General features: G+C 43.8%; 1 protein-coding gene across 1 annotated transcript in view; it reads left to right on the plus strand.

Annotated features, from left to right (window-relative positions):
• Trpc7 (transient receptor potential cation channel subfamily C member 7) overlaps positions 1–21,754 on the plus strand; it is a 150,569-nt gene that overhangs the window by 65,733 nt on the left and 63,082 nt on the right. Inside the window, exon 4 of the mRNA XM_042671336.1 lies at positions 9,956–10,138. Coding sequence (XP_042527270.1) covers positions 9,956–10,138 — 183 coding nt within the window. The remainder of the gene's footprint in view (positions 1–9,955; positions 10,139–21,754) is intronic.

Below are 21,754 nucleotides of genomic sequence, written 5' to 3' on the forward strand. Positions count from 1 at the left end.
CTAAATCTGGATGAGAAAGGTGAGGTGGGAAAGACTGGCCATCATCTTCTAAATCTGGACTCCCTTCCTTGCATTTGTGTTCTTAAATGGAGCTCAGCATTGAAAGGTATCTGCCTTGGTAATCCTATCAAGAGTGGACTTGCTGATACGTTGAAGGTTGCTCTTTCTAAAGACCCGATTCCCTTTCCCCCTGGACACTCAGCTGGGTGGTTTTGTTCCCACGGTTGCACAGCATTTGCCTGGAGAGCCGGTCAGCTTCCTCCAAGCTATTGCTAGCCACTTCTGAACTTCTCTCTCTCTCCCTATCAAGAAGTTCCATCTTTGGATGGAGTTTCATCAGATCCTATCACCCTGCATCCTTCATGGCCATGGCCAGCAACCGTAGGTCACTCGCAGCGACTCCCCCCAGTTTCAGTTCCTGCTGTTTCAATTCTTGGCACTTCAATAAGTGCATACATCATACTTCCAGCACCCTGACTCAGTTATGCGGACTCGCCTCCTGCACTGATCTTGCCCTCCACCCTGCTCCATTTGCCATGAAGCCTACCTGTACCTAGAAGATCAATGAATGCAAGCTCCTGTAAGCTAAGCATCGCACGGCACACGGATTACCAGCCCCAAGGTTTCCAGACTCCAAGTCTGTCATCTCTTGTCTTCCTACAGCACCCCAACTCACTGATCTAACAATCTTCTGAATTTCCCCCTCCAAGGCCTTTTGCCCCCCTCCCCCCATGTCAGCTTCAATTCTATGAGCTATCATTATAATCATTCCTTCCCGTTCTTACTTCCTCTGCCCACATTTGATTGGTTGCAAGCTGATAAATCACAACCCCTAAGAAGGTGAATGGTTAGAAAAAGATTACCACATCAACTGGCCTTGTTCTAAATTTATGGCCATGGATCTCAAATGTGGTTTTACTGCTATTCCAAAATCTTCTGTCTCTCTCTTTACATCTTTAGCCCATTTATTAATTGGGCTGTTGTTTCTTTAAGCATTTGTTTTGGGGAGGTTTCGTTTTTTGAGCTAAGGCCCTCGTCTGATGAACAGGTGATAGATCTTCCTGCATTCTGTGGGCTTTCTATTTAGCTTGCTAGCTATGTCCTTCATCATGCACAAACTTGTCTGATGCACAGCTGATACATCTTCCGCATTCTGTGGGCTTTCTATTTAGCTTGCTAGTCCTTCGTCATGCACAAACTTTTCAGTCTGATAGCCCATTCCACTTTCTTACCTCCTCTTCATGTCCAGATTCCCCCCATTCATCCTGTAAGTCTCCCCAAAAACTGCATCAGATCTCTCCTCAAAGCTCCACCACCTCATGCTGTCAACTAGTAATTTTTGTTTATATGTAAATGAAGAAATAAAACAGAAAATATGTTCTGATTCCTACCATGAACATATTCATCTACTTAGCTACCTCACCAATAGATTGGCCTTTCCTGCTGCTACTATGGATAAATTGTATGTGATTCTATATAAATTTATTCTTACACTTACACACTACATTCAATCCTCTCTCCTGTATGGTCCTGAACCTACTCCTAGATTAATATAGTGATGTGCTAATATCATAGTCAGTGAATCAGCACAATTGTGTACTGGAAAACCACCATTAGCATACAAAATAGGATGGTTTTTCCCATAGGAGGAAGAAGAAAGGAAGGAAGAAAAGCAGAAGGGCAGAGAAGAAAGAAGAAAACCAGAGAGGAAAGGAGAAGGGAGGAAGGGAGAGGAGGAAGTGGAGTGAAGGAGAAGAGAAGAGAGGGAGGGAGGAAGGGGAGAAAAGAAAAGCTCCTTCCCTCAATCCTACTTCTCACATCAGCTACTTACCCACTTCTCTTCTCTCCTTTGCAATAAAACTCCCAAACACTATTTGTCCCACTGACTCTAATACCTCTTCTCCACTGCCCTTCTTCCTTTCTTTCTGGAGGACTACAGTCCGTGGCACTGATAAACAGGAGCTGACTTGGACCCTCGAGGTTAGGCATGAAACAGGGGTACAAGAGCTATCATAGCTGGACCCATTCTTTCTTAATCTCCTCATACTCCCTGACTCTGCCAGTCATGGTGACCAATGACCTCCAATTTGCAAACTTCAATAGTGAACTCTCAGTCACTTAGGGGTAATGATACCAACTGCTTTACAGGACTGTCATGACCACTGAAAGACATATTAAAGAAATCTTTATTGTGAACTGTCATAGTAGTCAGTCTAAACATCAAAAGCAGAAACACTGCCCAGTTTTAGAGCATGACCCATCTCCTGACTTACCTACTTTTGTATATCAGTTGAAAGTTTCAATAAACATTCCCTCCCTATAACTAGACCTCTACCAGGAGGGAGAGAAGAAGGCTCTGATGCTCACACTCTTTTTAATTTTAATTTCTAAGATCTCCACTGAGGAATGAGTGTTAATTACCTTGTGCTATCTGGGTGTCTCCACCACATCTGCCTGAGAAATGCCTTTAACTCATATGACCCATCAAGATAATGGCTTCTCTCTCTTTTGATTTAACTTTGTCAACAGCTTTAACAGTATTGACAAGTTAGGGTTCCATAAAAATCAAGAAAACTAATAATTTCCTTAAAGTGATGCTGTCAAAAGACTAGACTCAATACCAAATGTAGTTCAAGGAATCAATTTTTGTTGTATGGTATCAGTTTGTCCTCATGTTAGGAACAGAAGTTCATCTCAGTAACGGATGAGCTTGTAAGATTAGTGGGGTAAGAAAGGTGAGGAGGGAGGGAGGAAGGAGAAGAGGGAAAGAGGGGCAAGTAATGAATATGAGTGAGGAAATGAATATGCTGGACTAGTTGAAAACCAAAGAATTTTAGTTAACATCTGGGTTGAATAGAGAACAAGTTAAGTAAATGGTAGGTGAATATTCTAAAATCTGCTAATGTATTGACTATATGCAGGCCATTTGGGTCTGAAACAGAAATTTCTGGCAATATTTTATTCCTAAAAATATTTCATAAGTTTCAAATAAATGTATATGTATGTTGTTCAGTCAATTTATTTTTTTCTTTTAGACAGATTTGTCTATATGCAAAATCTCTATAACCAATCTATACAACACTGATAGGTAAGATTAGAAATTCTCAGGATGTAACAGAAAAGAAGATCAGTTATATTTCTACATAAAATGAACTGTCAGAACTAATAAAAATATTGCAAATAGCTGAAAAAAATACTTAGATATAAATCTTATAGGACATATGTAAAATATGTATGCTGAAAATTATAAAACATTGGCAAGAGAAATCAAAGAATGCCTAGATAAATGGAGATTATATACCCAGTTCATGAGTTGGAGGACCCAAGAAAGTTAAAATGTCTATTCTCTGTAACATGGTTTTTAGACCGAACACATTTACAAAAAAAGTCCTGGCAGAAATCCTAACACATATGAATAAGTTTATTTTTCCTTTATTGTGGTTATTGAGGTTTGAACTGAGGAAGTCACAATTGCTCGGCAGGCACTCTATTACTTGAGCCATGCTCCAAGCCCTATGAATAAATTTATTCTTAATCAGAATGAGATACCATGACACTGAAAAAAATTGGCACTCAGTACTAGCAAGACTATAGAGTAAATGGATTTCTCATAATTGGCTGGTGGTAAAGTAAAATAGTATTCTTATTCCAGAAACAAATTGACCATTAGTTATAAAAATAAATGTGCATTTACTACATACTAAGCAATCCCACCTCATAGTATTTACTCTGAAGAATTAAGGGTTTATGTTCATGCACAACATGAATATTTTTAGAAGCTGTGATTTTTTTTGCCAAGAACTGGGGACAATCAAATAGCCTACAATAAGTGAATAGATAAACAAACTGTGGTACAACCATATAGTATGTACAAAATAGGAAGAAATGAACTTTTAATGCACGCAACAAAATGTATGAATGGAAAAGAGATTGCACTAAGAGAAAGAAGCCAGTGTCAAAGGGTTGTAAACTGTATGATTCTACTTGTATGACATTCTCAAAAAGGCCCAGTTCTAGAGCCTCTTCCATGTCTGCAGCTAATGATCTAAAGGGGCACCGCAACTGTGGCAGCTCCAAAACTTTGGAAGAAGACCAGCCAGCAGCACGGTCCTCCATCACCAGTCTCCACAGGGAAAGGACGCCTCCTCTCTCACTTCTGTAAAGAACAGAAGGGAGTGTGCCCTGACAGGACAGGAAGCAAGGCCAGGCAGTTCTCCCCACAGCTCACGAAGATGGACAGCAAGGTCTACATTCATAAAACCTAGCTGATGGCTGTACAGATGTCATCAGCCTGAGCAGGCTGGAGAGAATCTTCTCAGACCTAAACGGCTCACCTTATTCTTCCTCAGAAAGACAAATGCGATTTGTGCATGGAAAACAGTTCTTTGTAGTCACAAAACTAACCTATCCCTCCATGAACCATGGTGCTCGCTCAGTCTTCTCCTCTGAGGGCCTTGGCAAACTGCACACCACCATGCTGCTGAATCTGACTTAAAATTATAGATTTGACCCATTCAACACTGTTAACTGCTTTTGAGATTGGAGTTCCTAACCTGGAAGGACTACTGTAATCAACAGAGATAACCCAAAGTATTCCAATTCAGGGCATATATTTAAATTTACTTTTTTTAGATCTTAGTGTGAGGGGGAAAAAAAAAAACCAGTTTCTCTGGTATTTTGAGTTCAAGTCTTACATATGGCCAACCTTGTTCCTGTTCTAGTAAATAACAAACACCAGGGGAAAAATGTTGGGTGTTGGTTTGGGGATTAAGAGGAGGTGAAAACAATTAAAATTGTCATCTGCAAGCTTAGTTTTAAATTTTTGGTTATAAGTAATTTTTTATAATTAACTACTGTACTAAGCACTTTACATTGTTTTGGCAGTGATTTCTCCCAATGATGATCTAGTGTGTGTTATTAGTACAGATGAAAAGTGAAGATTTGCAATAGTAAACCAGCTTGTTCACTTTCACAGGTACACTGGCAGATAGTGGAATTTTAAACTTCTGGTCCTTCTGACTTCAAAACCTGTGCTCTAGAATCTTCTGGGGATGGGAATATCCAGATGTCTTCCCACCCTTTATTCCAAAAATTAAGTAAGAGTCAGCCCCAGCTGAGCCTTGCTTTTAGTGTGCTAACTGCAAATGATGGTGCTGTTTTAAGAGGCAAGAGCAGGAAAGGAAGACAGCAGGCTCTGGCCAGACCAACCTATTTCAAGTGCTCAATCACGGAGTAGCTAGATTGTTAGAAAAGTTGACTGTAATTAATTCAGCAAGTATGTGATGAATGCATATCATGTTTCAGAAAGTATTCTAGTATTTTAAGATACATTTGTAAAAAAAAAATAGAAAAAAGGTCTGCCCTCAAAAAGCTTATATTCTAATAGTTAACATGAACAATCAATATAATGAAGTATATAATACATCAAAATGGTTATGAGTAAGGGAAAAACTGCACAATACTGAGAACTCTGAGATACATTCAGCTATTTATATATTTTGTCTGCGTTGGATATTTCATTATTTCAAAAAGTTTACTAATTTAAGAAAGGTTTATGTTTTTAATATAAGGAAGGTTTGAGCAGATCAGTGCCATGAGAGAACTAATTATCCCTCCAACTGAGAATAGACACAGACAAATCAAGAGAGTTAACATTCTTGTGTCCGTTCAAACAAGTGATGATGATGGTGTGGTCCAAAGTACAAATAGTGGAAAGAGTGAAAAGCAGTCGGAGTATGGATATATTTAGGCATATTATATGTGCCAAATTATGTGTGGACTATAAAAAAGATAGGAATAAAGGATAAATGCCAGATTTCTTAGTGTAGAATAGCTTAAAATAAAGGAAAGTTTTAATACGTAGAGGAGACTAGGTCAAGAGTTGATGTTGTATGGGCTGGGAAGGTGGCTCAGTGGTAGAGCGCTTGCCTTGCAATGCATGAGGCCCTGGGTTCAATTCCTCAGCACCACATAAGCAAAAAGAAAGAAGCCAGAAGTGGCGCTGTGGCTCAAGTGGTAGAGCACTAGTCTTGAGCTGAAGAGCTGAGGAACAGCACCCAGGCCCAGAGTTCAGGCCCCACAACCGGACCCCAAAAAAAAAAAGAGTTGATGTTGTAAAGTATAAAATGTCTACTAAACACTCAAGTGGAAATATCTGTTTGGCAACTGGCTGTGTGAATCTTGAATTCAGAAAAGGCTAAGATTAAAGATAAGAATTTTAGATCCACCAGCAAGTGAGTGGTGCTGAAAGCACTGACACTAGATAAGATTAGTAATGCAGTGAGTATAAATAGACAAAACAGACTTCCGAGGACTGTGAACATCTTTGGGACATTATGATAGAGGGAAATGACAATGAATCACCAAAGAATGTAAAAAATAGTCATTCAGGAGGAAAAGCCACAGAAGAGTGCATTCTGCTGAGGCTGATGAAGAGTAAGTGGCCAACCATTTAATAAGTCACATGAAATGAGGACTGAGAACCAACTACTGAGTTCAGCAGCATACAAGTAATATGTAACTTTGACAAGAGCAGTCATAGTGCAGTCAGTGGGTGAATCCCATTAAATGGGTCAGTGAAGTGCACACGGAGGCTAACTGCATACACTGTATACAGACAACTCTACTGAAGAGGGCTGTTAGAAATTTGGAGTAGCTGGGCGCCGGTGGCTCACATTTTTTATCCTAGCTACTTTGGAGGCTGAGATCTGAGGATCACAGTTCAAAGCCAGTGTGGCAGGAAAGTCTATGAGACTCTTATCTCCAATAAACCACCAGAAAACCACAAGTGGTGCTGTGGCTCAATTGGTAGAGTGCTCGCCTTGAGTACTTGAGCACTTGAAGAGCTGAGAGACAGCGCCCAGGCTCAGAGTTCAAGCCTCATGATCAATTTTTTTTAAAAAAGAAAGAAAGGAAAAAGAAAAAAAGAAATTTGGAGGAGAAATTGAAGCAGAAAGTGGAGTCAAGTCAAGGGAAATAACAGCATGTTTGTACCCTGAGCCAGTTAGGAAAAGAGAAATTAACAATGCAAGAGAAAGGAAGGAAGGGGAAGGGAGTGTGTCCTGAAGTGGGCATATGAGGTGCCATGAAGGAGCTGGAACAGTTCCTCTAAGGTAAGAAGAGGTAAAACAATACATTCACACAACACTGGCATAATGGCCCATGCCTATAATCCTAGCTATGTTAAAAGGTGAGAATGGGAGGACTGTAGTTCAAGAGCAGCCAGGCAGCAAGTTCACGAGACCCCATTTCAACCAATAAGGGCACATCACTGGGGTGCGCCTGTCATCTCAGCAGTGTGGGAGCATTCGTACAAGAGTTACTGTCCAAGCCAGCCCAGAGAAAAAGCAAAACCTCTGAAAAACAATGAGAGGAAAGGGGCTGGAGGCGAATATATGCGTCCACAGTAAAGCGCTCGTCTACCAATGGCAAAGCCTTGAATTCAGACTCCATACTGAAAATAAAAAAGAGCACATGAGCAAAACTTCGTAGCGGGAGATGGATGTAACGATGCGAGCATGCAGAGCTTCTGTTCTCATCAAAGACTTAAGAGAATGAGTTGTGTCTTGGAAAGCTCACTGAGCTTGGGGATGGCCCAATGAATTATAATTATCGTAACTCCCCACAGACATAGCCTGAACCCAGGTGTGTGCAGACTCTTAGAAATATGAACCCACTTGTTCCCAGTGTGGGGTGTTAGGACCCCTAAGGGCTAAGTCAAGCCCTTCCCACTTCCTATATCCGTCCTTGCATTCAGCTAAAGGCCAAAGTTTCCACCAAGAGCTAAGATCTGGCCCTGCCAGCAAGGTCTGCTTTGCCAAGAACAGACATCAACATCCAAATAGACTCCTTGGTCTTGGGAAAGGGGCAGTGACGTGGAGGTAGAGTGGAGGTGAAGCTTCAGGGAAATGGGAGTGCCTACGGCAGGGTTACCAGAGTTAGACCCGGTACCGGCAATAGGGCAGCGCATCCTGTTCATTCTACTGAGCCCACTTCTGAATCAGGCCAGCTCTGCAGTATACTTCAGCCAAGTATAGAACCCAGCGCATCCTGTACCTCTCAGAGACTAAAGCTACACTACTCCAAGTACCTTTCCCCCAAAGAAAATTTGTCTGAGATGAGCAGTCATTTTTTTTACTCAGAATTTCCAAAATTCTTCTACCTAAATTATAAATAAAAATGGAAGGCAGCCATTTTTATCTGAAAGTAGTTTTTGATCCTTTCCCTTTCCCAGCAAAGCTTTCCATAATGCAAAGTGACATTTTGATGCAGCAGCTCCGGAAGAAGACAAGAATCATTAACTTGGGAAAATGGCTGAGCGTCTGCAGTTTGCCCGGCTCACACCTATTTGCTGAGAAATCCAGGTTCCAGAAAAGCAAAAACTGCACTCATATTTGCCAACTGCTATTTACCAGTCTGACAGCTGCTGACAATGATTAGCACTGAAAATGACATCTGGCTCTTTGAAATAGACTTGTTTCAGCTAAGAAACCAACACAGGAGGCCTCTGGGGGGAAATACTAGGAAGGAGTAGTGTTACACGGGTGACAGGAAGTATTCTTTTTGTTCAAATTCTGGATTGTTATCTGGAATTTAAGCAGTCTGTTTGGGAGAGGGAGAAGTTGGAAGATTACTACAAAAGGAGGTGAGAGATTCAGAGAGAAACAGTAGGGAGAAGAAGAGAGAAATACAGGAGCAACTCAGTAAACAAGAAACAACAACCAAAAGGTCAAGGCCTAAAACTGCTTATACCACAGGGAGGTAATTAAGAAGTCCTGATTGCCCACACAAACGGATTTGTGGAAGAAAGGGTCCTGTTAAATGTAAATGACGTGTGTGTGTGTGTGTGTGTGTGTGTGTGTGTGTGTGCGTGCGTGTGTGTGTGTGTGCGCGTGTGTGTGCGTGCGCCACAGTTCTACTTCTAGCTTTTTTTGGTGATTATTTGGATTTTCCTGCTCAGGCTGGCTTCAACTTTCTATCCTCAGATTTCAAGTGTGAGCCTGAATTCAAGGTGTGAGCCATCAGCGCCCAGCTCATGACATTTGATTTTTAAGCTTGTAATTTACAAACCACTATTTTTCAGATCATGAAAAGTGTAATTGTGGCCAGAGGCTCAAAGCCAGCCTAAGGGGAAAAGTCCATGAAACTCCTATCTCCAATTAACCAGCAAAAAGACAGAAGTTGAAGTGTGGTTCAAGAAGCAGAGCATCAGCCTTTAGTGGGAAAAGCCAAGAGAGAGCACAAGGCCCTAAGTTCAAGCCCCAGTAGTAGCATGTGAAGGGACTGGAGGGGAGGGGAGGGAGGGGAGGGGAGGGGAGGGGAGGGAAGAAGGAGAGGGAGGGAGGGAGGGAGAGAGAGGGAGAGGGAGGGAGGGAAGAGAAGAAAGCAAGGAAGGACGGAAGGAAGGAGGAAGGGAGAAGAAGGGAGGGAGGGAGGGAGGAAGGGAGGGAGGGAGGGAGGGAGGGAGGGAGGGAGGGAAGGAAGGGAGGCAGGGAAAGGAAGGCAGAAAGAAAGAAGAAAGAAAGAGAGAGAGAAAGAAAGAAAGAAAGAAAGACAGACAGGAAGGAAGGAAGGAAGGAAGGAAGGAAGGAAGGAAGGAAGATACCCTACGTCTTTATAATTCTTACCTCAGAATTGAGAGAAGCTGGGGTGGGCTGCAGTGGATCTCTTAGGGAGCAAATTTAAAAGACAGATCCCTAGGTCCCTCCTCCAAGGACTCTGACTCAATGAGCAGAGCTTCGGCCTCAGGATCAACACCTTAGCACGCACCCTACCTGGGTGATGGACGCAGTATAGCCCATGGACACATCAGGAGAAACAGCCCTGTCTTGTGCGTGGTCCCAGGGCAACATGTGGGCTCACTGTGGTGGACAGGTGCTGATCCACACCCCTGTGCAGAGCAAGCCGCTCTGTGGGGCTGAGCGTGACACACCCTGACTTCTCTCTATTCTGTTAGAACGATTACAGGAAGTTATCTATGCAATGCAAGGATTTTGTGGTGGGCGTGCTGGACCTGTGCCGAGACACAGAAGAGGTGGAAGCGATTTTAAATGGCGATGTGAATTTCCAAGTCTGGTCTGACCACCACCGTCCAAGTCTGAGCCGGATCAAACTCGCCATTAAATACGAAGTCAAGAAGGTAAGCTGCCCCACCTTTCCTGGCTTCCTGCCTCTCCTTGCAAGACTGCCAGCCTAGCTTTGTGCTCATGTTCCCACGAGATGACTGATGATGCCGGAAGTCTCTCAAGACAGGGACCTGCCAGTCCTGCAGGGCTGTGCAGCTCTTACCACCCATTCCCACTCAAGACTCCCCACCCCCCAGAGAGAGAGGCATAAAATGTCACCAGTCAGTTCATGAGCGGGCCTAGCGCCCGAAGAACCCTACTGGTTCTCACCCTACTGGCAGGGCAATGTCACAGCGAGCAAGCCAATTGTAAGTCTTGATGAGAAACACGCAACTCCCATCTGTCAATAGCATTACTTGAGCATTCTCTGTACACGGGGATTATCCATGCAGAAAACAGTTCAGTGTAGCATTTCTGGGATCCATGGCCTTCAGAGATGTAGAGAAAGTTCACTCAAAAAAAAAAAATGTGAGCTGGGAGCCAGTGTATCACACCTATAATCCTAGCTACTCAGGAGGCTGAGATCTGAGGATCACAGTTCAAAGCCAGCCCAGGCAGGAAAGTAGTCCAAGAAACTCTTATCTCCAAGTAACCACCAGAAAACCGGAAGTGGCATTGGGGCTCAAATGGTAGAGTGCTAGCCTTGAGCTGAAGAGCTCAGGGACAATGCTCAGGCCCAGAGTTCAAGACCCATGACCGACAAAAGAAAAAAAAATTATGAAAGATGTTAACAGGAAGCTCAAGTACTTTGCTGAGAATTAGCTAGCCCCACCTCAACAGACATGCAAATGTCTGCCATGGCCACTGTCAGGTGATGCCCTAATCCCTTGGTGGCTGGCCAGATTCAGTCTTAATGAGAAAAGGTCAATCATATTTGTACTGGAGACAAACTCTGAATTCTTAGAATATGAGATGCTAGCATTCATCCTGATGAAAGCTGAAGCATTCTAAACACCTTGTACTTAAATGCCAGTGTGCTTGCCACCAAAGCAAAGCTGAAGAGCGGCCTTCAAAGGTTTGTTGCCCATTCGTTCACATGGTCAAGACTGGATGGTATTTTTAAGGCCCTAAGCTGGCTTCTGGCCATCTCTCATCTTCCATGATTATAATTTGTGTGAGTAAACCGGTCTTCCACACATGACATGTATCTATAGAATTCATCCAGGGAGGACTTCCAAGTTTGACTATTTTTTAATCTTCCTGCCCTTTTACTTTTATAATAATCACAGATCCTAAGGAAAATGGACTTTTTCTAAGAGCCTAACTCCCGAACATAAAACTGATAAACCATGGAAGGCCCTAAGATTCATAATGGAAGGTACTGAGAGCTGTTGGGGTGCTACAGGAAGTTTGCATTCAAGTTGAATGCTATTTTTCTTAGCTTAGGGAAACTGGTTTTTTGAGCCTAACTCCAGGGCTTCCTGAGTTTCTCTTTTTAACCAAAGCAGAGCACAGTGAGTTCTGGAGAGTGCTGACACACCCATACCCCTGGATCCAAGGAAGCCCTGCTGTGGCGTCTGTGTGGCACTGCTAGAGACGAGCTTGAGTTCCAGAGCTACAGTATCTCCTTTGCCCCAGCCAGAGAATCTTCCTGCCTGCTGGCACTGCAGAAGGTGAAGATGTTTTTGAAACTCCAGAGAACACGGGATGCTTGCTATGTGCAGATCCACATTCACAGTTTTGGCTATTTATAAGCAGGTCCCCAACAGTCCACAGTTTCTAGGCCTTGACCATTTTTCTGAAACATCAATTCCAATCTTCTTGCAGAAACCACCACTGGGGTAGAGTCACTCACTCAGGTAGTCCAAAAGACTACCTGGTTCCTCACAGTACATGCATGTTCCGTCTCGTTATCAATTACCAAATGAAAAATGGCCCCGACAATGAGCGAATGAAAAAGTGAAGCCCTCCAGAAACATGACAGTTTGGGTCAGAAGAAGAAGATTTTATGAGGGAAATTATTTGCTCTAGTGGTATTTTCCAATTAGGGGAGTCATAAATGTCTCAGGAAATACTCATCATGAATGTCAAGTGTCTACTGCCATGGATAGGTAGAAGGATGATAAATGACCTGCATAAATGCCACCCTTGCTCATTTAAAAGACCTCCATGGACAGATTCTCTGAAACCATGTACACTATCATGTGAAAGCAGATAAAATCATTGCTTTCCTTGACATTTATTCTATCAGGAATGACCAATGAAAATACTTGGTATTTTAAGGAAAATACAATGAGATTCTATTTTTAATTTATAAACTTTAGCATGCACAATTTAACCCTGTGCATTTGAGTAGCACAAGGACTAGTATTAGGGCATCTTTACAAATGCGTTGCCTTTTATATCTGATGTGTGTGTGCATGCATCTATACACACATGTACACATCAGGATCTGAATGCAGTGGTGCTGCCCGGTGACTGTTGCCACACCTGGGCTGTGCCTTTCATGTGGATGTCATCCTTTCTTCAGACTCTATCCTCGTGTCTGGTCCTCTGAATGGCTTGGTCATAATGCCAGCCTCCATTAGGTGCAGAAGAGTGTCCCACCACTGTTCAACTGAGAATGTGCTAAAGCAGGAAAGGATCCTGAGCTGGGCGTCAGGAGACTACACTGACAGCCTGATTCGTACACAAACCATGTGGTCTTGGGCAAGTCTTAAAGCCCTCTGAGCCTCATTCTGTATCTGTAAAATGGATCTTTGAGTTTTTGCTTCACGTAATTGTCAAGAACTTTCAAACTAGAGGAAATGTTCTGGAAATCATAAAGGCCTCTATAGCTCCCAGAGGAATCCTTGCTGTGATTCAGTTACAATTTCCACTTGCGATCCTGGGGCTCCTTCCAGCCCTTGGAGACATGCCCTAACTTGTCCCTAGAGAAGGTTAGAAATGTTCCCTTGGGCAAAGACATCATATAGCCTAAAATTCCTCTCCCAGACCCCACATGCCTTGGGAAGCTACCTACCCTTTCTCTATAACTTCTGGCTTATGGGTAACTCAGCCAGATGCATTTGCTGACATGTTCACCATGGTGTTTGAGAGACAGTATGGGAGATGTGGCTAAGAGGTCAATTCTGTGTCTAACCACTTATTGGTGGGGACCTGTGAGCAGGTCACTCAGCTTCTCTGCGTCTCATCGTCTTCTTCAGTGAAGGTAGCATAGTAATATAGATGCATAGGGCTGGGATGAGATTCAAGCAAGAAAAGAATGTGTGAGATCCTCCTCAGCCTCACCAGCCTACGGGTGTAAACACAGAGGTACTAACACACAGAGTTTCCTCCTTCTTCGAGGAGCACATTACTCTGGGCCTTTCTGTTCCCTATCTTAGGCCATCTCACCATGTCTTTAAGGCCACCATGTCTTTAGGCTCATTTCATGAAACAAAGGAATCAGACCCCTTCCCCAGGCTGGGTATCACCAAAGCTTAGGTGCAGATCTACTTGTACCCTGCAACTTCAGGAAACAACCCCTACTGCTTTGGCTAGACCCACAGGCACAGGCTTCCTCTTTTCTGGACAACAGACAGATACCTTGCCATCATCTCTATCCTATCTCTGTCCACAGAGAATCCTGCCTGAAAGTTCCTTCTTTTTTTTTTTTTTTTTTTTGTCGGTCGTGGGGCTTGAACTCTGGGCCTGGGCGCTGTCCCTCATCTCTTCAGCTCAAAGCGAGCGCTCTACCACTTGAGCTATAGCGCCACTTCTGGTTTTCTGGTGGTTTATTGGAGATAGGAGTCTCACGGTCTCTCCTGCCCGGGCTGGCTTTTAACCGCGATCCTCAGATCTCAGCCTCCTGAGTAGCTAGGATTACAGGCGTGAGCCACCAGCGCCCGGCTGAAAGTTCCTTCTTAAAGGGTCTTTTCTTCCACCACACACTGAGCTCTAATGAACTTTCAGGCCCATCAACCTGCAAGATCCAGCAAGTCTGGATCTTAATTTAGACTGTGTTCTGAGTCTCTGCCTCAGTCATGCAGAAAACCATGCAGAGTGTGTGGTCACTGCTCAGTGGCTAGTCACAGAAACCCAGACACAGCCTTCAGTGCTCTATCAACTTGTTCGACCGAAGCCTCACTTTCGTTCCTCTCTCCCTTTCCTCTGGCTCTACTGTCAGCTCTGGACTGAGAGGATGATGCTTTCCCTTCCTGCCACTCTATCATCTCTTCATCACACCTTCCTCCAGTCTGCCTTAATGAGGATCAGATGACTCTCCTCACCACTACAAGAGAACTTTGGAGGCATTAGTCCTCTAGGCTCAATTATCAAAAGACAGAGGGGCAAAGGCACCAGGACGCCCTGTTTCATATGACAGACGCCTTAACTCAACCTGTAAAGGAGAGGGAGCTTTTCTGGACATAATTAAGCCAATGTCTATTGCTTTCGCACACCCACGCACGCGCATGCGTGCGCGCGCGCGCGCACACACACACACACACACACACACACACACACACACACACAGCAAGCACACATGATTTTTTTTTTTTTTACAAAATATACTAATACCATAGTAAAAAGCAAGTATGAAGGTATCCCCAACAAGAATGTTTAGTTCCATCTAACCCATAGTTTCAGTCACCACCTAACTAAGCTCAGACTGTTAGAGAACATGGGGAGAATATGACACAGGCTGGGCCCCCAGACACTAGCAATCTCAGGACTTAAGATGGCACAGAAAACCCAAGACCATAGCAGTAACAGCCCATGTCGAGTGGGGAGGCCCTGAACACTTCACTGGCTAAATGAAATGAAAATCACCGCTCTGGCCTCTTTTGAACGCCCTAGTTTAGGCATCTTGGAAACCAGTTTGATTTGGGAGACTATGATCCCGAAACCAGCCATACTTACTTCTAACTATGAAACCTCCACTTACTGCAAGAAGCAGCTCCAAGGACCCTAAACCTTCTAGACCCTTGAACTTCATTTCAGAAGTCCAGCTGATAGAACAGCTACCAGACAGACGCCCAGAAGCAGAGATGACTGGCCGCCGGCCTCTTGCTCCGGCAGTGCGCATGGGCAATTCACTGAAGAGAGGGCAGATGACCTCTGCTGAGTCCTGTTCCACTTCTTCTGGTCTGCGCAGTGCTGGCAGGGACAGTGAGCAAAGGGGACCTGGGGACACCGGGCCTTTCTGGAGGGCAAGTGAGGGGCCAGTCAGACACTCACATGCTCCAAGCAGACATTCCCCCACTGTGCTTGCCTGCTGCATCATCGCCTAACAGATGCTCAGAGTTAAGAAGATCGGAGTTGTCACAAACAGTCTGGCAGGTCAGGTTCTACCTGAACGACACTGCTAACTGCCCAATGCTGTGATGACACCCGCCATCCCTGGGGATGCCGGGATTCTAGCCTGCTCGCATGGCACAAATACAGTCACCTGGCTTGGAAGGTATACCTTTTGTATGAGTTAGATCTGTTTTCCTCAAGGAGCGAATCAGAAGAAAAGCAGGACTAATCAGATCATGTATATATAGGTTGAGCCCTTTTCTGCCAACTCCCAGGAGAAGATAGAATCTGTTAGTGCTTAGATAGAAGTCTGTTTCAATCTCATGTCATTTACTCAATATACATGTAGTTTTAGACCCGTTATTTAAGGCCTCAGTTTTCCCATCCTTATCATGGGGAGTTATAGTACCTAATAAATAGTAGTGTTTATTAACATACATAATGTACCTTGAATATGGTAAGTGCGTAATAAATTAGCTCATGGAAGCCTTTTGCCATCTTGCTCCTATACCCAGCACTATTTTGCTGTTACTAAGGTTTGATCCTAAGGCCTTATAATTTTTCTGAGCTTTTATGCTTGACTCTGATTGCTCTAACAAATTGAACCCTGCTTCAGTGTTCTGCGTTTAGCTGGTTAATTGGAGATCGGAGCCTCTTAGATCTGTCTGTTCAGGCTGGCTTTCAAACTGTGATCCTCAGACCTATCTCAGCCTCCTAAGTAGCGAGGATTAGGAACCACCAGGGCCATCTCCTCTTAAAATCAGATTAGCATTTCTCAGCCTCAGCACTCCTAATGTAATTCTTCGCGATGGGGACTCCCCTGTATGCTACAGGAAGTTCTAGCCTCCCTGGTCTCTACACAGTGGCTGCTTCCACTCATTCAATTTCTATTAACCAAAAATGTATCCAGACTATGTCTAATGTCCTTTGAGGAAGTAAGGAGATGAAATTATTCCACTGAGAGCAATTTTGGAGGGCCAGTTTTCACAAGCAAGGCCTCAACCCCTTAACTGCAGGCCCCTGAGGACAGGAACTCTAGTTGTTGGAGGATGCACCGTATCCCTCTGGATCTCCCAGTCCACCACATAGTGGAATCACTTGGGAGCTTTTGAAACACACCAAAGCAAAGCCTTGCCCACAGAGCTCCTCATGTAGTTTGACTGGGTAGGACCATCGCAGTCGGTATTATCCAGAGCTCTCTGATTATTTTAACCTTTGTACAGATGGAGCTCCAGGAAGGTAGGACTTCTCTGTCCATCTCCAGCTCTGCAGGCTCAGAACAGCACACAAACTGGAGGTGATGTTTAGCTTCCTGTTAAGCAAATGAATAAACGGTGTGTTCAGTGGGAAGCCAGAGACCTTAACCCTTGTCCAAATACTTGCAATTCCCACATGTGATTGAAAATTTATGTCCCAGAACCCAGGCAGTGTTTGGGGCTGACCCTTAGCATGGTCTCATCATCTCCAGTTCCTCCATTGCCTGTATGGCCCTTCTAAGGAACTCTGGGCAAGATGGTGCTCTCTAGGAAAACACTGATTCTGTCTTGGCAGTGGCCGTAGGGAATGCCTTAAGAGGTGAGTGATCCCCAGGTGGTCCTCCCAGTCAGGGAGAGGCAGGAAGGAGGACTTTGCGTCCTGAGAGGATCTCAGACCTCTGAGTGCTACAGGAAATGCTCTGAGGCAGGATTCAGGAGTATGCCTTCCTCTTGTTTTCACACCCTGTCCAGCCCAGAATAAAGCCAGGGGAAAGTTACCTCGGGCAGAAGGTAAATCATCTGTCAAGATTTTCTAAGACCCAGATATACTACTGCCAATTTGCAAAAGAGATCTCAGATCCTCAAAGTAAGGGGTAGAATACGATTGCCTTTTTTGGTTACTATTATGTTCTGGCCATAGATAAGCACTGGCGTGAAAGCATAGTTCTTTAAGGCATTGTGTTCTTTTTGGTCGTCATGCTTCCTTATCTTGTGCAACTTTTACTGTATTCACCTTGTACTGCATATGTTAAGACAGTCACAACCTGTGTATTACTACATTGTGACTGGAGGGTCAATGAGAAGAGAGCAATTGGAAGAGCTCTCAAGGCAGAAACATAAACCACTCAGTGTCCCCCAAGAAACACATGCAGCTCAGCATTTACTAGCCCCATGTGGAGCATGAGCCTTTCACTGGAACTCTTATCTCAGAATAAAACAGACCTGAGAAATTACATTCTCCCCCAAGGACTTGTGACCAACTCTGATAATGAAGCTATAAGCCACCTGAACTTTTCTATATTATCATTTCTGTACTAAATACTCACATATAGATTTGGCATTTTAATGAGCTTTTGATCTTTCATATATTCCTCTCATTATGTGCCATAATGAATGCATTAATCTTTTTAGTATTCACCTGCCTAGAGACACTTGCAAATGTTCCTGATGAAAGGGGAGTTTGTGAGTAGAACTGCAGAGGAAAATTTTGCTTAATAAGGATGGCTTCGTTTATGTACTTTAAGCCACAGTCTCATCATGCCTGGATGATTACAACAGCATCTAACTGATTTTCCTACTTCTTCCTTCTCTCCTACATGTATACACACACACATCACATACACAATAATATTATTTAAGTACTCAGCTCCTGTCATGATCCAGCACTCATTTTTCATCTAAGAATAAACAAGCTAGTCCTAGATCCTGTCCTCAAGGAGTTCGGTCTAATAATCGTCACTGCTAGGACAAAGGCTCTTATGCAGGTGACTTATTAATAGTTTGATTATTTATTAGTGATATCAGTGGAGGGGGGAAGGGTGAGCAAATGAAGTCATCATATTCAATGTACATTATGTAAAAATTGGACTATATAACTTGAAGGCAGGAGTTAAGGTGCATTATGATTTATGGAACTGAAACTTCTTTGTACAACTACTTAATAATTTAATAATAATACTATCAGGAGGAAATAATAATGATAATACCAGGGAAACCTGAGGTGATGGGAGGAGGAGGATAAAACAGAAGCCAACAGGAGTTTCAGAGAAGTCGCACCGCAGCTTGGCTTCATGCAGCTGTCAGTAGCACCACGTCTGTCCAATCTTAAAACAAGGGTGCTGACCATTTGTACAACTGAACCAGTAATCAGTTGCTAGCTGCCCTACCCTCAATATGAAATATAATCTCCTAAGAATGTCTGGATACAGTGGCTCCCATTGTCTGGGGACCATTTCTGGAAAAAAGCATCTCTCTCTTAGCAAGCCCTCAGTAGCCAACACTCCAGCACCTGAGGGGTCCCATACCTTTCTGGCTAAGTAGATCATGACAGGACACCAATGCTTCCTTATAATAAAGCCCGTTAACCATGGCCTGTAAGCTGCTGACTAACCTAGCCCCTGCTTCCTCTCTGACTCAATTCATACTTCCTCCTGCTTTCTACTCTCCAGCTACATGGCCTACCTCTGTCCCTTAAACTCTCCACACTAGTTCCCACTAGTTCCCAGCAATGTTACTGGTCCTTTTCTCTCCAGTGTCTGCTGATTGGATCCTCTGTAGCTCTCAAGCCTCAGATGAATGGTCTCCTAGGAGAGGGCTCACCGCCCTGCCTGAACATGTGTCACCTGCATGCCAGCCATGCTCCATACCAGTGTCCTCTTGGAATCTTTAACTGGCTTACTCATAGCATCCCTCTCCACAGTACACCCTACGGTAGAGCAGATGTGGAAACGCAGAGGAAATGAGTGTACCATACTTCGGATTTCTTCCAGCTATTTTTCGGTATGGGGGAGGAAGAAGCCAGGGAAGGAGGAAGTCACATGTGATGGGTACAGGAGCCCGGGAGGAATGAGTCAGCCGAGGCAAGGCCTCCGCATGGGGGAGGGGGTCTCTGTAACCTGCAGTTCTTTATTTTACTTTGCATAAACATTACACAAATAAAGACAATAAATTAAGAAAGATAATTAATAACCCCATGCCCTATATGTTGATTATTTTCATTTGTTTATAGTCTTCCTATTGTTCACATATACGAACATATATATGTATAGCTGCTGGCTAAAGAATGTGATTGCCATTATAGCGTAAATGTAGTTCTACTTTTTTTCTATAATTATTATATTTATGTTAGCAGATGTCTTATATACCACTGCTTATAGTTCCCTACCGATGAACAGTCACCTTTAAAATATATTAATATTTTGATTTTTTCTTTTTTTTTTCTTTGTCGTGGGGCTTGAACTCTGGGACCTGGGCGCTGTCCTTGTGCTCTTCAGCTCAAGGCGAGCGCCCTACCGCTTGAGCCACAGCGCCACTTCCGGTTTTCTAGTGATTTATTGGAGATAAGAGTCTCACGAACTTTCCAGCCCAGGCTGGTTTTGAACCTTGATCCTCAGATCTCAGCCTCCTGAGTAGCTAGGATTACAGGCGTGAGCCACCGGCGCCTGGCTAATATTTTGATTTTTCTGCATAGAGTTTTCTTTTCTTCTACAGAGCCTACAGAGCAGGCTGTGTCCTGCTCTGTACCTACAAACCATACATCCCACCCTCGTGTCTAGTAGTCATGGTTTCTGTGTTTTACTGATGATGGGAAAAAAAGGCCCAAGGATGGGGAGCAAGTCACCTCAAATCGCACAGCTAGAAAGAAGCCAAACTCCCATCTGTTCTTAGCCACCGCACTGTGGTGAGGCCAGAGGGGCTGAGAAAAGGCTCTGTCAGCCTTTTCAGAGTAATCCACATCCTGAGGAGAGATGGGGAGCAAGGAGCTCTTACCCAAGCCCTCAAATCCACAGAGATAACTAAACTTCTCACCAGATCAACTTCCTATAATAATTGAATCCCTCCAGTCAAAGAATGTGTGTTTCTGCAAACAGACAGAAAAGACAGACAGACGGATATATATATACATATATATGTGTATATATCTATATCTATATATAGATATATACAGAAAAAGGACTCTTCATGGCGCCCTGTGCCCTGTGGAGTAATAGTTACACTCAGGAACTCTGGGGTGAGACAACTCTAGGTCACCTGAGGCAAATCATTTGCCCTGGCTTTTCTTTCACCTTTAATCAGGGATAACAATCCTTTCCTTATAAACTTCCAGTTTGTTCTAAGTACTAAGCTCCTGGCACTCTGTAAAATGTGATCTCTCAGGAACTCTCCTGGTGCTGGTTATTGGTAGCTCTGAGTTACATTTTAGTAACTGGTAGAACAGTATAAATTCATTGCTAATTAGTAAAGTTATCATTATCTGGAGGGCAGGTAACCCACTGCATGTTGTTACACTCCATTAAGAGAAAAAAATTGTCCATTTCTGACTTGAATCTGTCAGAATTATTATGAAGTTTTTATATGCAATCTGTGTATGTGTGTGTATATATAATATTAAATACATTGTGACTGCAGAAACAGGCCTAAGCGTATGAATTTGCTTCTTGTCATTTGAGGATAATCGCATCTTAGCTGCCATTTGGGACAGATCTGGCTCTGAAGCAAGAACATCTGGGTTCCTAGCTTGGCTTTGTGACCTCAGACACAAGCTTTCCAGTACCTCAGTTTCCTCATTTGCTTTTTTTCAAGGCGCTAATAGTAGTGTCGATGTCACAGGATTGTTGTATTTGTTGCAAGGATTGAATTAATATATTATTTGGAACAGGACCTGCTACATCAATGCCGGCTCTCAGCAATCGTTACTTTTCTAAATGATGTGAACTCTGACTTGGCTCTCCTGCCCAGCATGCCAGGCAATCTGTCTCAGTCAGCCTGGGGCGTCCTCTTCTGTGTCAAACCACAGTCCCAAATCTTGGTCTGTATCCCCAAAGAAGGGCTCTGGTCCCGCCCTTCTCCTGTGGACACCTGACACAGCCGGCAACGCAGGCCACTCCCATGTGGCTCCATCTTATCACTCAGCACAGATTTTGAGCCTCCACCTACACTACAGTCGATTCTGAGCTCCCTTCTGGAGCTTTCAATGAACAAGGATCTCCGGGACAGATTGGTGCTGAGACCCTCTCCTGAATTTCCTCAGTGAAGACCGTAAGCATCGGCCAATCCCCACAACTCCTTGGAATGACCCACCCAGAATAAAATTGGAACTTGATGTCTACTGCCCATAATGGAAGACTCCCAAACCCCCGTCCTTCTACCAATCTCAGGAAGCATCTCTCCCATACAGTACACTCCCCTCCCCGCCTCACTGGGCCTCCCCCACCTCAAAAGCCCTCATGCCATCCTCAGAACAATCTCTGATTCCTTAGCAACTGTGAACTTCTTCCTGATCTAAGACCACCAGACCACAGCGCATCGCTGGCCACCTCAGGAGGCAGCAATAGATAAGACGCCATTCTTTCTATCTCCACAGACCAGTCTTCAGTGCTAATACATGACATGTTCTACTCTGGGGAAAGTGATGCAGACACATAGGCACAGATG

The sequence above is a fragment of the Dipodomys spectabilis genome, unplaced genomic scaffold, assembly GCF_019054845.1.
Source record: "Dipodomys spectabilis isolate Male_0828 unplaced genomic scaffold, ASM1905484v1 ptg000611l, whole genome shotgun sequence".
Lineage (NCBI taxonomy): Eukaryota > Metazoa > Chordata > Mammalia > Rodentia > Heteromyidae > Dipodomys > Dipodomys spectabilis.